General features: G+C 38.8%; 1 protein-coding gene across 1 annotated transcript in view; it reads right to left on the minus strand.

Annotated features, from left to right (window-relative positions):
* Window positions 1-18375, minus strand: part of PDE11A (phosphodiesterase 11A) — a 427416-nt gene that overhangs the window by 276139 nt on the left and 132902 nt on the right. Inside the window, exon 3 of the mRNA XM_086359943.1 lies at window positions 1159-1248. Coding sequence (XP_086216069.1) covers window positions 1159-1248 — 90 coding nt within the window. The remainder of the gene's footprint in view (window positions 1-1158; window positions 1249-18375) is intronic.

Here is an 18375-nt window from a genome sequence, read left to right on the forward strand (position 1 = left end):
TTGGGGGGCTCCAAAATCACTGCAGATGGTGATTGCAGCCATGAAATTAAAAGACGCTTACTCCTTGGAAGGAAAGTTGTGACCAACCTAGACAGCACATTCAAAAGCAGAGACATTACTTTGCCAATAAAGGTGCGTCTAGTCAAGGCCATGGTTTTTCCTGTGGTCATGTATGGATGTGAGAGTTGGACTGTGAAGAAAGGTGAGCGCCGAAGAATTGATGCTTTTGAACTGTGGTGTTGGAGAAGACTCTTGAGAGTCCCTTGGACTGCAAGGAGATCCAACCAGTCCATTCTGAAGGAGATAAACCCTGGGATTTCTTTGGAAGGAATGATGCTAAAGCTGAAACTCCAGTACTTTGGCCACCTCATGCGAAGAGTTGACTCATTGGAAAAGACTCTGATGCTGGGAGGGATTGGGGGCAGGAGGAGAAGGGGACGACAGAGGATGAGATGGCTGGATGGTATCACTGACTTGATGGACGTGAGTCTGAGTGAACTCCGGGAGTTGGTGATGGACAGGGAGGCCTGGTGTGCTGCAATTCATGGGGTCGCAAAGAGTCAGACACGACTGAGTGACTGAACTGAACTGAACTGATTGTTTAGCAATTTTTTGAGTACCGGTCTTTGTTTTTGTTTTGTTTTTTACTATTTAGGCCTACAACTGGTGAAGGTATATGACAGTAATCCCTATATCTATGTTTCTTTATAATTCTATAAGCTGGTGTTTGCAGCATTATCATCCTCTTCCAGGAAAACTTTCAATTCACAAACATAATTTGTGAGTTGGGGTGAAATCATCTATAATATACCTTGCTTCTTAAAGGAACTAAATTGTAAAAAGATCACTAATTTGTGTTATTATTTCAAAACTGTAAGTAAGCTAGAATATATCTATTGTCTTGTAGTATAGATGTGAAATTAATTTCCTTTTTAAAAGAAGCTATTTCCCCCACACAACATCAGAGGATTTATATCCACTTTGGGTTTATTGCTTAAAGGGATCATCAACCAGAAACTTGAAGGATTATACAGATTAAAAACAAATGTTTCTGTACTATTCAAAGATCATCTACTGTTTTTAAAAGACATAATGACTCACAGATACTTGAAAGACAAAGAGCTCTGAGGGCTGTCAGCAATGCTTCTTTCTACTCACCCTGCTTCTTTCATATTCTTTCCTTGAGGCAGCAAAGAGCTGAGCATTGGATATGGCAATTCCACAAAATGGAAGATACATCTGCATGACCTGGGGGCAAAGAAAGTGTTGAGAACATTAAACCATAAAAATATGGAGCCAGATTCCACATTTCCTTCATATGCCTGATTTTAACACCTTTTTTTCCCAACCACAGAGGCTGAATATAGTGTTGATGCTAATATCTTAACTTCAGAAAGAATATTCTTCAGCGTTAACTATACTGTAGTCTCGGGTTTTCATTAGGGACAGTCACATCTGTGAAGACATAAAATGAGAAACAGGCTATGATGGCTATGACCCAGGAACTGTGTATAAAAGGCATCTTGTATACCTTCCTTGATCAATGAAAAATGAGTAAACGGGGGCAGTCTGATATATTTAAAATTTAAGGCAAGGCACAAACTCACACTTGGAAGTAGGAAAGATATAAGCCAACTTCTTTGTACATATGTATCAGTAGCAGGGATCTCAGCTTGACCCTAGAACCCTGCCAGCTTCAGGCTTGAGTTTGACTGTTAAGATGGGCCTGGTAGGAACCGAGGAGCCAGGGGGCCTAGGAGCCTCACTCAGAAGAGTTAAAATTGAACCCACTGTTCTGTTGACATAACTAGCTGCTGCTGCTGCTAAGTCGCTTCAGTCGTGTCCGACTCTGTGCGACCCCATAGACGGCAGCCCACCAGGCTCCCCCGTCCCTGGGATTCTCCAGGCAAGAACACTGGAGTGGGTTGCCATTTCCTTCTCCAATGCATGAAAGTGAAAAGTGAAAGTGAAGTCGCTCAGTTGTGTCTGACTCTGAGCGACCCCACGGACTGCAACCTACCAGGCTTCTCCGCCCATGGGATTTTCCAGGCAAGAGTACTGGAGTGGGGTGCCATTGACATAAGTAGACATGAATGCAAATCAGAGGGCTGGTGCCACAGAAGCTGGTTTGAGGAGAGGCTGGGGATCCTTTAGGTGAGCACTCTTCCTATGGGAACGAACAGCCACGTGTGACAGGCCTGATCCTAACATAAATTTTCTTATTTCAGGGGGTCTAGGTCTTGTGATTTCCAGTACTTCCTGGCACTCTCACTCAAATTCATCTCCAGAATCTCTGATTCTATGAGAGAGGAAGTGTCTCAAGTAAAAGCCAAAATAATTATTTCCCTAAACTCTTTACAATGTAGGGCATTGTACAAGAGACAATGCTTTGGGATTTCTCTGAAGTAGAGGCAAAAGGGCATGTGGGCATGTTTTATATGACAGTCAGTCTCTCTCTCTCTCTCTCTCACACACACACACACATATGATGCCCTATCGAGAGGTACAGAGCAGTGGCAAAACCGAGCAGCTCCTTCCATGCCCAGAAGAGGGCAGTGCAGAGCTCCCTGGGGGTGAGGGATGAAAACAGCAAGGGAGGATCCACCCAGCAGCAGGTGTGAGACACTCATGGTGTTAGTAGAAATTGGTTAAGGTTGCCTCCAATATCGGAGAAGGCAATGGCACCCCACTCCAGTACTCTTGCTTGGAAAATCCCATGGACGGAGGAGCCTGGAAGGCTGCAGTCCATGGGGTCGCGAAGGGTCGGACACGACTGAGCACCTTCACTTTCACTTTTCACTTTCATGTATTGGAGAAGGAAATGGCAACCCACTCCAGTGTTCTTGCCTGGAGAATCCCAGGGACAGGGGAGCCTGGTGGGCTGCTGTCTATGGGGTCGCTCAGAGTCTGACACGACTGAAGCAACTCGACAGCAGCAGCCTGCAATATGCTAGGCCTTATTCTTTTAAGCCCACTCAGCCATTTTCTCCGAAATGTTTCTCTTGCTTACTTAATTACATTTTGAAAACAATTACTTTCTAATCAGAGCTCTACAATGCCCCTGGTGTTTGCTTCTCTGAGTAAGCACTCCCTAACACTCCCTTCTTCTGTGAGTATTCTTTATTCCGAAAAAAAGTCAAGATGCGATACCCTCAAGGACTGCCGGAACCCTCCCAAGACCTCCTGACCCCAACTTTGACCACGTAAAGGCTTTCCAACAGGAAGGAAGAATGCAAGCTTGCATCTGCCCTACTTCTTATCTGCAGCACTCCCTTCCCCTCCTGAACTCTAAGACTCCTTCCTATTTTTCCCAAGGGAGGGCACAGTCTTGAGGGCGCTAGCCTCCTGTGGCCTCTTTTACTTGGCAAAGCAATAAAAGCTACTCTTTTCCACTTCACCCAAAATGCTGTCTCTGTGTTTCAGTTTGGAACCAGAGAACAGAGCCCAGGATTTCGGCAACACTGGGACACCCAGAATGAGACTACTTGGAGTGGGAGGTGCTCTTGTAGAGGGCTGGAGGTGGTCTAAAGATGAAGGGAACTTCACAATTCCTATCATTTATTTCCTATTAAAATCTTGCTTTGGCTACCTGGGCATCCTCAACTCTGACAGAGTGTCCCTAAAAGTATTAATGATTCAGAAGGCCGTAGAAGCTAATGCTGAGACCCTGATTGCTTTTACTGAGATATAGTTGATGTAGAGTATTATATGTTTCAGGTGTACAACATAGAGATTCACAATTTATTAGAGAAAACAAAGAATTCAATAAACACACTCATATCTTATTCAAGAAATAATAATTTATAATAGTAGCTTATATTGACAAAGTCCTTGGATATGATGTTAAGCATTTTTATATGCACTATATCATTTGATCCTCACAACTACATACTTATACTATCCATTCTACTTTTCAGATGAGAAAACTGAGGCTTCACAAATTTATCAAAGTTGTTTGGAAATATTCTCCTTATATTTCTCACATTTCTGCACATCTTGCAAACAAAGGCAATGGCTCATCTTTCCAGAGTGTTTATATAGTTAACAGTCTTGTAAAACAGAACAAAGAGCAGAAATGCTTACTATGCAGTATAATGAAGATAATGCCTCTCTCTGAGGCAGAGGTCAGGCAGGTTTACTGTCTATTATAAAAGATTTTGGTTCCCTACATTTCGGGTTCTTCTCCTGTAACGCATGCCCTATGTAATCTGTATGATGCTCTTATTAAACATCTTATCCCAAGCCAGAACCACCTGTTCACACATCACTATTTTTTTTTTTTCATTTTCCCTGTAGGGGTGTGTGTGTGTGTGTATGTGTGTGTGAAGTTCACACATAGTTACTTAGTATATGTCATGTTAAGGCAAGAGATTCACAAACAATTACTAAAGTCAATATCAAATTTCCTTACTCTCTTTTTTACTGAGTCAGTTGCTACTGATTTTATTTCCTCATTCCAGTGATTCTCCCCTTTACTACATTACGCTTCCTTTATTTAAGAGAAATTTTATGTACATACTTGATAAAATCTAAATTTAACATCTTTAGTCTCCTCACAAATAAGGTAAGGACTTTGGAATGCTTCAACTCTCAGTACTACTTCCTGATATACTTTTTTTTTTCTAGTTCTATCTTGTTTTGCTACTACAAATTGGACATTGTTTTGTTATTGTTATTAGGCAGTGCTTATTTTGATTTGTCCACATGTTTGCCAATTTTTCCCTGTTCATTTCTTCCAGTATCTCCTTCTTCCCTTCTAGGATAATTTTCTTTCTTTGTGAAGACAATCCTTTAGAACATTCTTCAGCATTGGTGGTAAATGCTTTGTTTTGTATTAAAATGTTTTTATTTTATGAACTTAAAAGTTAATTTATTTGAGTATACAAGTCTAAGTTGACAGCTGTTTTCTCTCAGTACTTAGAAGATATTCCCTCATCATGCGCAGTTAATGCTGTTGAAAAGTCAACTGTCAATCTAATTCTTGGTAAATTATTCATCTCTTTTTTTTTCAAGAATCTTTTTATGTCTTTTTGTACTTTTCCACCCTCAATAAAATGCTTTTAATTAAATTATATAGAACTCATACATATGTATATATATAGATGGTTACATAGCATCACCAACTCAATGGACATGAATTTGAGCAAACTCTGGGAGACAGTGAAGGGCAGGGAAGCCTGCTGCCCTGCAGTCCATGGGGTTGCAAAAAGTCAAACATGATTTAGCAACTGAACAATGACATATATATATAAAATCCTATATGTTATATATCTAAAGATTACTATGGATGGAGGCAATACCATACCTTCATGAAACACAATAAACTAAAAGAAGATCTTTACTTACAAAGGGAATGATCTATACTGTGCCATTCACTGTCACAACAATTCAACACTTCCCGGGGTCAGACTCAGCCCCATCGTTGTTGTTGTTGTTGAGTCACGTCCAACTCTTTGCGACCCCATAGACAGCAGAATGCCAGGCCTCCCTGCCCCCTACCACCTCCACCCCCCCGCCACCATCCTTATACAACAATGTATAGAATTTCTTAATACATATGCAGGAGAAACAGTCAAATACAATTTGAAAGAAGGGAGTAAGAAAAAGCTGAAGCATTATGGAAACAGGAGATAATGAAAAAAATTTTTTATATCCTTTCTCAGTTCCAGTGCAAAACATGTCTTTTTTAGAAAAAGAAATACTGTTCTATTCTGCTCTTTCTGAAGTCCCCCTCCTCCAAGAAAAAAATACTAATTTGGTCTTCACCATCTAGTTTCTGAAGGCCAAAGGGTCTAAAAAGCCTTAATGACTAAGAAGCTAATGAGTCTGTACACCCTTGTGCAGCACTTTTCAGCTTGAAAGCACTTTATGAACACTGGCTAATTAATCTTTACAACATCCCACTCAGAAAGGGAGTTAAACTGAAAATCATTAAACAGTGTGAAAAAGTCACTTTAGCCCTGGAAACTCATGAAAAGTATCACTAATAAACATAAAATCTGAGCACTGGGACCGTCCATCAATGTCCTAAAGAAAGATAGTAGGTACTGAGCCCTTTGACTGCAGAGAAAGGCCATTCACGCCCCATGGTCTGGTCTGGTCCAATTACACATCATTAAAGAACACGGGGGCTCTACACTGGATGCTTGCAGTGAGAGGCCCGGGGCCATCCCCTTTATGAACCCCACTCCTGGAGGCAACACAGCTGGAGGTATCCCATCACTGTCAGCCAAATTAATGTGGTTGCGGAGAGGTTTCCCAACCCACACCTTGCTTTTCTGTGCAGATCCTGAGATCTGCCTTGAGGCATTAACTATAAGGCACTTTGCTGATTCAAGCCCTGCTGATTTGGAACTGGGAGTGTTCTAACAGTTGTAATTCAAAAGCTAAATAAACACTTCAAATAGAGTAATTTGGAAAATAAAGCATCAAAATAGGAACCAGTCACAGGATTTTCACATAATGAAACACTTTCCACATCTTTTAGAAATAGAATACTTGAAATAGTGAAAAATTAGTTTGAAACTTTCTGGAAACTCCAGGAGAAATTCCTGCTTCCAGAGGTATAGTTTAAGTTCACTGTAATCTTTCTATGCAAATTCAGTTAACTACAATAGGTCAGGTTTTTATTTTAAGAATCAGAATAATAAATGTATCTTATCAGATCACACCAAAGTATATACTTTTGGCTGAAGCGTGCCTTTTCCTCTCAGAGCTGTGCCCTCTGTGAAGAAGTCTCTAAAAAATACAGAGGCATAAAGTACAAATTTGTTTAAATAAAACACTGGCATCTGGAATAGATGATCCAATCACATACTTTTTGAAACTGCCTACTTTAAGAATGAAGACCCTAAGAGAATGGGTGGAAGGAGAATTTTACTCACAAAAGATGAGAGAGAACAAGATGGCAAATAAGGAAGGAAAAGGTCACTATTCCTCCACTTCCCCTTCTTAGACGGGGGGGGGGGGGGGGGGGGGGGGGGATGTTAGAGATTCTGCCTCTGCCCTGGGGATTAAAGCTGGGCCCCCAGAAGACTTGGAGTGAGGACCCTTCCACTATTCTCAGCTCTCTCCTTGAAGCTAATATTGGCTAAAATATTCCAAAGAGTATGGATATTCCAAGCTTTTCCATGATAGACAGGCTGAGTTCAATTCCTGGCAAATTGCAGTTCAGTATCAAATACTTAATCTCTTGGACTTTTTAGAGGCTCTGGTCTGCTGAGCACTTGAATTATGCAGGTACCAGTCACATTAACCAATAGCCTTATCTCTCTGCTGAGTTGTGCATAACTTAGTCTCTTAGTCATGTCCAACTTTTTGCAACCCCTTGGACTATAGCCCACCAGGCTCCTCTGTCCATGGGGATTCTCCTAGCAAGAATACTGGAGTGGGTTGCCATGCCCTCCTCCAGGGGATCTTCCCAACCCAGGGACAGAATCCAGGTCTTCTGCATTGCAGGCGGATTCTTTACCATCTGAGCCACCAGGGAAGCCCTTATCTCTATGTGACCCCACTCCTCACCCTCCAGACTTTGGAAAAATAAGCCTCTTGTGGCAGTTCTACATTTCCACCCTCCCACAGACATCGAAGGGAAAACCCTGAAAGATCCCATTTTGGGAGCCATGTCCTTTCTAAGATAATTTGGATTGTCACAATATTTCAACAGAAAATAAAAGTACTCATATTTCCATCACTCAGAGATAACCACTATTAACATTTTAGAAACCATCATTCAAGTTTTCTTCTCTCTCTCTCTTCACATAAACTAAAATAGGCCTATTATATAATAATAAAAATACTACATGTAATATCTACATTTCTTTACTTTTTATAACCAGCTATAACTTATTATAACCAATTTTTATTAATGCAAAATATTCCATTGCTTAGTCTGGAAAAAAAAAAGAAAAGTCTGGTTAGTATAGAGAAAAAACTAGATTAGCGGTTGCCTTGCAATTAAATCTTTGCACATCCCATGATTATTTTCTTAAAATAGAGCCCTAATATTTGAATGTATTTAATTTAACACACATTTAATGGCTTTAATACTTCCTCTGTACCAGGCAATATTCTAAATGATTTAGAATGTTAATACTAGTATTAGTATTCATTCATTGACATGTATACACTTGTAAATAACTCCTAACAAGAAACAAATTTTTAGCTTTTGTTCAAAAAAATCCAAAAGTATAGCAGTGCATACAGTAAAATAACCAAGATCCCCTTTCATTTCCTGTCTTGCCACCTTCTCCTCTCCCAAGGAGAAACCCCTGTTAGCATTTACAGTGTGTTCTTCTGGATCCCTTTTTATGAACCACATGCATATATCATTTAGTTTTAGGAGTGGTGGTAAACACAAGAGGGATCAGACCGCAAGTTATGTTCTACACCTTCGTATTACTTGGCAATAAATCTTGGAATCATTAATGTCAGTTTCAAAGATATCTGCTTAATTCTTTTTAATCTCTGCCAAATATTTAGGGGGTGGATGTGCCTATTAGTAGATGTTCACATTGTTTCCAATTTTTCCCTATTACAAATAACACTGCCATGAACTTTCTTACAAATATATCTTTGTGCACCTGGACAATACTTCTGTTGGACAGATTCCTAGAATTAAAATTTTAAGGTTGCAGAATATGTGCATTTAAAAGAAAGTTACTAGTTACCGCCAAATCAGCCTCCCAAAGAGTGCTATCAATTTATATACCATTAACAGTAATGCCCCACTCATGGAACACTAGGTATTATCATTCTTTTAAAATTATGTCTATATGATTGATTAAATCAATACTCATTTTTGCATTAACTTATATTTATTAGATTATTAATGATATTGAACAATTTTCATAATTTGTTGGCTATCTCTATTTTTTTATTGTGGCCTATTTATCTTCCTTTTTTTTACTGGACATTTATCTATTTTATTGCTTCATAAGACCTCTTTATATTCTAAGAATATTAACCATCTTTCATTTTTGAAAATCATGACTCTTCTTGATAATTAGCAACTGTCATCTATGCGATATAGTCCAATGGGTCTACAAGATATGATTGCTTTGTCTGAGATGAATAGAAAATATGGCTCAGTAAGTTTGGCCAATTCCCTCTCACTGTGTGAAGAAATTTTACAATAATATCCACCTATGTAACTCCATCAAGGTTATTTTTGTAAGTAGGTTGACCTACATATCTCAGCCTTCCCAGTTTCTCTGTTCATTTTTGTAACTTAAAAGCTCCTGTAAGAAATCAGTTTGAGCTACAGTTTGATCCAGGCATTCTTGAGTCTTAGCTATTAACATCGTTATGATCTTTTCACTTACCAAGGAAAGGTATAAATGCAGGAAGCTATACTACACAGTTATTTAGTCATGGTTTCAAATCCTGATGCTAGAAAAATTCTACTGTATTGCAATCAATGTATGAACAGAAAAATTCCTTTTAGGTTATTTTCTGATGAGAAATACATAGTTGTTTTTATATTTGAAACATATTCACATGATTTCTTCACATTAGTAGCACCATCCTTTGTCAACCACAAATTGGCACTTGCCAGTCAATTGTGAATTGGCACTTGCCAAGAGCATTTGCCAGCGACTGAACAACAACAAGGGCATTTGCCATCTGCCTCTGCGGAAACTGAACCCTGAGCTGCTGCAACTGCTGACCTTCAACATCCCCTGAGGGGAATTCAGGGTGGAGGGTGAGGCACTCTGTTCCAAACTGGTGGAAAGGATCTTTAGAAATATATTTTCAGGAACTGATTTCACGGTCCCAATCTTTGCATCTTTTCATATCTGGAAAAGCACTAAAATCCCTTCACGGTGACTAATAGAAAGGAGCTAACAGAGTTAGCTCCTCACGTAAATGCTCGATTGCAATGAACTCCCCCTTCACGAAAATCTTATATACTGACCTTTCCCCACTGCCTCTTTGGAGCAGTCTCTCAGAGCTGTCTAAGGTGCTGTCTCCTGGGCTGCAGTCCTGATTCTACCCCCAGTAAAACTTAACTCACAGCTCTCATGTTGTGCGTCTTTTTAGTTGACACCTTCCTTTTACCATCTCATCTATCTAGCGCCTTTTTTTTTTTTTTTAATAACTCATGGTTCTTAAAGCAGTGGACATTTCATATAAATGGAATCATGAGTACTTGGCCTTTTGTGTCTGGCTGACTGATTTCACATAGTATTCTGTTAAAAAGCTTCATCCATGTTATAACATGCATCAGTACTTAATTCCTTTAAAAACTGTTTTAATTAACAGACTTTATTTTTAGAGCAGTTTTCAGTTCAGCTCAGTTCAGTTGCTTAGACCAGTCTGACTCTTTGTGACCCCATGAACCACAGCACACCAGGCCTCCCTGTCCATCACCAACTGCTGGAGTCTACCCAAACCCATGTCCATTGAGTAGGTGACACCATCCAACCATCTCATCCTCTGTCGTCCCCTTCTCCTGCCTTCAATCTTTCCCAGCATCAGGGTCTTTTCCAAGGAGTTAGTTCTTCCCATCAGGTGGCCAAAGGATTGGAGTTTCAGCTTCAACATCAGTCCTACCAATGAACACCCAGGACTGATCTCCTTTAGGATGGACTGGTTGGATCTCCTTGCACTCCAAGGGACTCTCAAGAGTCTTCTCCAACACCACAGTTCAAAAGCATCAGTTCTTCGGTGCTCAGCTTTCTTTATAGTCCAACTCTCACATCCATACATGACTACTGGAAAAACCATAGCCTTGACTAGATGGAACTTTGTTGGCAAAGTAATGCCTCTGCTTTTTAATATGCTGTCTAGGATGGTCATAACTTTCCTTCCAAGGAGTAAGTGTCTTTTAATTTCATGGCTGCAATCACCATCTGCAGTGATTCTGGAGTCCAGAAAAATAAAGTCTGACACTGTTTCCACTGTTTCCCCATCTATTTGTCATGAAGTGATGGGACTGGATGCTATGATCTTAGTATTCTGAATGTTGAGCTTTAAGCCAACTTTTTCACTCTCCTCTTTCACTTTCATCAAGAGGCTCTTTAGTTCCTCTTCACTTTCTGCCATAAGGGTGGTGTCATCTGCATATCTGAGGTTACTGATATTTCTCCCGGCAATCTTGATTCCAGCTTGTGCTTCTTCCAGCCCAGCGTTTCTCATGATGTACTCTGCATAGAAGTTAAAAAAAGCAGGGTGACAATATACAGCCTTGACGTACTCCTTTTCCTATTTGGAACCAGTCTGTTGTTCCATATCGGGTTCTATTATTCACAGTTATAACACAGGTTATTTTTGTATAAAGCTTGATCAGATTTTTTTGTTTGTATTCTGATTCCAGATACATTTAGGCTTAATACAAAGTTTTAACATATTTTCTCATCTACTCTCAACCTTATCTCAATATCTCAAGTCTACCCAAGACAATCTCCTTTTTCTAGGCCCAAGGAAAAATGCATGGCTTGTCTATGGAGACAAGGCATTTGCCGGAGTTTTTCATTCTGTCCTTTGTGAAGAATCTTTGTCTCTATCATCGTCATTTCTGTCTCCTGTGTCCAGCTGCTCTCCTCTCCCTTCAAAGAGGAATGTATCCCCTCACCTGGCACTGCTGTTTCCATCTTCACTATGTGACCTACAGCTGCTCGTCTTCAAGTCCTCACATTCTACCACCCAGCTTACAATCTTCAGTCTAAAGGAAGCTTCTCTATAACTTTCCAGTCACCAGATCACAAGATCCATCAGTTATTCTAAGTCCTCTTTGAAGCCTTTAACACTCAATCACCAGCAAGATATTAAAATCTTGGTTTCCCTGCCCTATAAACTCCTATTTCTATTTCTGTGTTTCTGATTCCCCATTTAAGTTGTAATTCTGGATGTGATCTTTGCCCTTCTAATTCTCTCTTTTTACAGTCTCCTTCTAAGGATTGACTTACTCTTACAATGTAAGAATCCTACAAAATAAGGTGGGTTGGCCACGCAAGGATTAACCTTTGACCAAGAGTCAGTGAGAAAAGACGATGAACTTGATGCAGCCAGATATTGAAGGTAGCTGAGAAACTTCCTTCTGCTCACTTGCTTTTCCTGCCTCACTCCTGTTCTTTGGTCTGTTGTTAATTTATTTTGCCTCTGACTTCACTCTCCGATTTTCCCACCCCTTTTCTTCTCAGCCCTCCTCTGCTGTTTTTCAGATTTAGGCTTCAGAGTTTCTGATCCCAATTCACCAATGTGAGTTCTGAAAACCTCTGCTCCCTCTATCTTACAGTCTAATTTTAGCATTCCTGGTCCTACGCTGAACTCAACTCTGAATTCAACCATATTAGCTAAACAGGTGCCAAAGTCTCTTTCTCTTGTGTTAGTCTCATGGTAACTTCTGGGATGATACTCAAAGCTGGCACTCTGGTGCTGACCTTTCTCTGTGCTCTAGCTCTGCATCACCAGTTGCCTATAAGACATTTCAACCTGGAAATCTGTTTACTGCCTTAAACTCAGCATTTCAAAACCAAGCTTGTCGTTTCAATCCCCCTGTCCTCCTGAAGAAAAAGTTTCCTCCTCTAAAAGGCCCTACGTGCCAAAAGAATCATTAATGACTTAATCACCCAGGTCCAAACCCTTGACGTCCTCTTCAATCATTGTCCATAAATAGGCATAAGCACATCACAGCAAGTCAGCAGTTTTTGAAGCCTCTATCACCACACCATTGAGCTTCTCTGGCCCAGCACTGCCATCCATCACCATCTCTGGATTATTTAACAGCAGCCAAGACCCCCTCACCCTTATACTGTGTCAAGAACTTATTAACCTCAGGTTTCCCATCCAGAAAAGTCATGAGTTTAAACACACTGACTGTTCATCCCCATGTGCACGGTTGTCATAAGTAAAAACTATAAGAAACTATATAAATGTGTACACGTGGTAAAAACTATGTTTTTTTATAACTACTTTTGTGTGAGCATTTTTATATCACATACAGTATTTTTTTTTTAATCTCATTAGCTCTTCAGAAGGTATCTCCAATTTTTAAGACTATGGCTAGGTATTTTATAGATGCTTATGGAAGATATGCAATAATCTCTGGAAAAACAGTGAGGAAATATAAAATTGCTATTCAGAGAAATGCATGAGACCCAGAGGGGATTCTTCTACTTATCTATCTTTTATTTTTTTCATTTTCCAAAAATAATTTATCATCAAAATGTAACACCAATGACATGAATAATAAACCACACTATTTTTTAATTTCCAGCAATATTCTCCAGTAGAGAAGAAACAGAGAAGGCTATGAAAAATATGCTCAGAGCATTAATATTTAATTAATGTAATAGGGCCCTAAAATGAATATTATAAATGTAAGAGCCTTGATCAGATCTGTGAGTTGTGTCTATGCAACTAAAACACAGAGTTGGTACCTAGTAAATTCAGGACATTCTTAACAGATAACACAACACAGAGAGAGCTTAAAGTTTGACCTAACAACAAAGAGAACTTTGTGAAGGGCTAATTGTTTATTACCAGAGTGGTATATCAACCCAAAGAGGCAAGAGGGAAGCTTTCTGTGTGGCTCACTGGTAGTTCAGCTAAGGTCTCTCATTCTGTACCTTACAACAGTCTAGCTGACAAGCGAGGATGCCATCTTGAAAACCTAAAGGTCTCACTTCCCCCATCCCATCCACACTTCCTACTTCCACCCAAGTTCAGTCTGTCAGCAACAGGGTTTCACTCCTTCCTGTAGGTGCTGTTTCTCTTTATAAGTCAACGATTTATTTTCAGGGCTAAATTTCATATGAGGAAGCCAAAGAAACAAAAATACAAATGCAAAGAAACAGAAAGAAGGAATTAATAAAAATAAAAACTGAAAATCAGTCAGAAAACAATCAGCAAAACTGATAAAATTATCCCAGAAAAGATTCTTGTAAGGAAAATCAATAAAACATATAAATCACTAGCTAGTTTAAACAGGTGGAAAACCCACAAATATACTAAAACAAAAATGATATAGAAAATATAGTAACAGCAGAAGGAGAGAAATAAAAGAATTATAATAGACTCTGCATAAAATCCTAAGCTTATATATTTGAAAACCTAATGGAAAGTTGTGAATTTTAAGGAAAATATAAATTAATAAAGTTGAATCAAGAAGAATGGAGTAAAACAATTACCAAGGAAATAAAGAATGGAGAGAGTTGTAATGTAATCACCCTTAGAAAATGTGCCAGGGTAGTTTTATAGGCAAATTCTTTCAAACCTTCCAAGAACAAAGCAATTCCTATGTTATTTGAACTATTCTAGAATCCAGAGGAATATAGAAAATCCTCAAATATTTTTTGAAGATACAATAGTTCTGACAGAATATTCCAATAAAAATAGCACAAAACATTAAACTTAGAAATTAAGTCCCTTATGAAAACAGATAGGAAATATCCTAAATGAAATATTAGCAGATTACATATACATTCATATAGTAAATACATATATTCACTGTACTACACCATTTTGCTTAAGGAACTACAGCCTCCATGGACTTACCATTCATGGGGCCCTTGGAACCAGTCCCCCACAGATACTGAAAGATGACTGTATACATATTTGTATATCAAGAAACTGAATTTACCCAAATATTAAAAAATAATGGACATGACCAAGAATCTCTAGTCACTGAACTTATGGTTCAATACTGCAAAATCAATTAATATAAACTATATTAACTTGTAAAGAAAAAATAGAATAACTTTAGTATTCTAAGAAGTCACTTGATAAGAACCATTTGCTATGAAATTTTTAATAAGCTAGAAAGGATATTAAAGAAAATATTTAAATGGAGAAACATGCCATATTTCTAAATGAAAAAGCTCAATATTAAAAACAAATAAATTTTCCCTCCAAATTAATCTATAAATTTTATTCTAGTGAAAATTGCAATGATATGTTTGGAATTTGAAAAGTTAAGTAATTTTAAAGTTTAAATGGAATAAAACATGTACAATAACCAACATTAAAAGTAAGATAAATAAGAAGTAAGTAAGCATATGATGATCAAAATAGAGTAGTATTAGGGACATAATGGGGCTTCTCTGGTAGCTCAGCTGGTAAAGAATCTATCTGCAATGCAGGAGACCCAGGTTCGATTCCTGAATCAGGAAAATCCCCTGGAGAAGGGATAGGCTACCCACTCCAGTATTCTTGCCTGGAGAATCCCCATGGACAGAGGAGCCTGACAGGCTACAGTCAGTCCATGGGATCTCAAAGAGTCAGACATGACTGATCAACTAAGCACAGCACAGCAAAGGGACATGATCACATAACGTAATGGAACAGAAGTCCAGAACAGTACATACAGCATGCTGGTATGTGGCAAAGTCGGCATTTCAGATCGAAGAGAAAAGGATGGATTTAGTCAACAAACCATGTTGAGATAAACAGTTCACTATTTGGGGGATAAAAAACCCTAAATATTAGAAAAACTTTAAAAACAATTCCAGAGAGATTAAAGATAGGATAAAAAATAAAAATACAGGATTGTTTATATAGTTTATAGGATAAACTATAAAAATCATAGGAGAAATGTTGTAACTATTTACATAGTCTTTAATTATGAAAGTCCTTTCCAGCCGTAACACAAAATGTGGAAATTCTATGAGACTTTGGATACATTTTCAAATGAAAACATTTATACCTCAAGATATAAAATAATACTAAGAGGCAAAATGAGAAAAATGATTTGCAATGTTTATGATAATTGTGAATACCCTAAATAGGAAGAGAATTCTCTCAAATCAATCTGAAAAAAAAAAAAAACATAAAAATAATCAAAAGATTAAACAAGAAATTCACACAAAAAAGAAGCAACTGAAAAATATACAAAAAAACCTTCAGTACATTAATTAGAACCGAACTAATTATCAAAGAAATATAAATTAAGTTAGCAATGTATCACATTTCTCCTATTTATTGACAAATATTATAAATAAAACTAATATCCAGAACTAATAATAATGTGGAAACAAATATCTCTTGAGGGAGATGAATTGATGTAGCACTTCTGAAGAACAATTTTGCGAAATGCGCCAAATGCCTTTAAAAAGAACAGGCCTAACTAATAAAGGTGATCTTTCTCCCCATTCTCTCTTTCAAAAAAAAAAAAAGAACAGGCCTTTTTGTCCTTAAAATTCTACTCTTAGAAATTTATCTCAAGAAAATAACCTTACAGGATCATTCAAAAGTGCTCATGTCTTTACCAGGGGTAAGTTCACATTTTGTAAGTCCTGAAGCTTATACATTTGGGAAGGGAGCTCCTTAAAAAAAATAAGACAAAATTAGTTATAAAATGAATATTTGCTTAGAATAAGGTAAGAAACCACAATATATTACACATTTTTATAAGCTGACAAATACCACAGCCATTACAACATCTGAAAAAAAGCATGATGCTTATGTTAATTTCCCCACATTTTTTATTGCGTTTTTTGACTGCCTTTCTATGTGATAATTTTTTAATACTGTTTTGTATAGACACACATAAAAATAATTTAGTCTAGCATGATCACTCAAAACTTGTTTTATATATTGAGGGTTTGGATGAATAACACGTACAACTTCACCCAGGGACATATACAGATGCAGGAATCCTGATAAAGTATATTTCCAATAATCCCCACCTAACAGTGATAAACATGTAGGAAACATGGTGTGTTTATCGCTGTATGTGCTGCACTATTGAGTGTGCCTCCGACAGGAGAGAACTTCTGCTTTGACTAGGCATCTATGAAAAACAAGTTTTACAAAACTAACAAATGGAAGAATTTTCCACAGACCAGCTTCTGGCTTCAGACATTGCAAACCGCGTTTCTCCTCCACTGTGTATACTTCCGGGGCCACATACTACAGAAGACACCCATATCCCCGTGTGACCTCTGACCTTGACTATCCACATCAAGGTGTCGCGTAAGGAAGCCATTCCGACAACGTAAACTGAGCAACAGTCTTACACAAAAGGGATTGAAAACCATATACATATATGTTACTAAACTCAACCTAAATATTCCCAACTTGACTTCCTCCCTAACCGGTCCCCAAAATGTCTGTGGGCCCTCCAACAACAGGGAAGTGTGAGGGATGGGAAGTCGGAATGGAAAAAGAAAGTTGTCTCGGGTGAGTCTGTTAAAACATATTTATTTGTCCACAAAATAAAAAGTCCAGGTGTAGGTGCTGGATCAGAGCTCAAATGAGTTCATAAAATGGTGCCCCAACTCACCTCTTATCTCAGCTTCCCTCCTGTGGGTTTTATTTTCAAACACACACTGTCATTCTAGATACCATTCCATGTAAAACTGCAACAATGTAGGAAGAACTTCTTTGCCCGGACTACTTGCACAAGACTGCTGGGGCTTGGACCTTGCCTTCACTGGCCCAAGTTGGGTTACATTATCATTGCTGACCCAGTCCTTGAAGCCAAAGAAAAGAAATCCTCTGATAGGCCAGAACTGAACCACATGCCCACCACTGCGCTTGGGATGGGAACAACGACTGAAAACGGAGGATAGGGTAGCTCTCCAGAGGAAAGTCAAGGCCCAGCTACCAAGATGCTGAGCGCCCAAAATAATAGTAAGTGTACACAGGTATGTTACAAAATCATTGGGGAAAATTATCACTAACTTTCCAGTCGGACAGTATTTTCACTGCTACTTCACCAATTTGATACTTCATAAACTGTGAGGAAGGCTGAGCGCTGAATTGATGCTTTTGAACTGTGTTGGAGAAGACTCTTGAGAGTCCCTTGGACTGCAAGGAGATCCAACCAGTCCATTCTGAAGGAGATCAGCCCTGGGATGTCTTTGGAAGGAATGATGCTAAAGCTGAAACTCCAGTACTTTGGCCACCTCATGGGAAGAGTTGACTCATTGGAAAAGACTCTGATGCTGGGAGGGATTTGGGGGCAAGAGGAGAAGGAGACGACAGAGGATGAGATGGCTGGATGGCATCACTGACTCGATGGACGTGAGTCTGAGTGAACTCCGGGATTTGGTGATGGACAGGGAGGCCTGGCGTGCTGCGATTCATGGGGTCGCAAAGAGTCGGACACGACTGAGTGACTAAACTGAACTGAACTGAAATGTGAAATCTATTCCTGAAAATATTCTTGAGTTCTTAAGAGCATTAGGTTCACATTTCTGAACCTCTAGTCTAATACCTAGTACATAGTGGTTGCTCAAGGAATATATTTTTAACAGATAAGAGAATGATTTAATAATGGGGCTTCCCAATCTATAGAATAATGGGGCTTCCCAGGTGGCACAGTGGTAAAGAATCTGCCTGCCATTGCAGAAGATGCAAGAGATGTGGTTTCAATCCCTGGGTTGGGAAGATCCTATGGAGTCGGAAATGGCAACCCACTCCAGTATTCTC

Source organism: Bos grunniens, chromosome 2 (assembly GCF_055505025.1).
Source record: "Bos grunniens cultivar Pamir isolate PY7600 chromosome 2, Bosgru_T2T1.0, whole genome shotgun sequence".
Classification (NCBI taxonomy): Eukaryota; Metazoa; Chordata; class Mammalia; order Artiodactyla; family Bovidae; genus Bos; species Bos grunniens.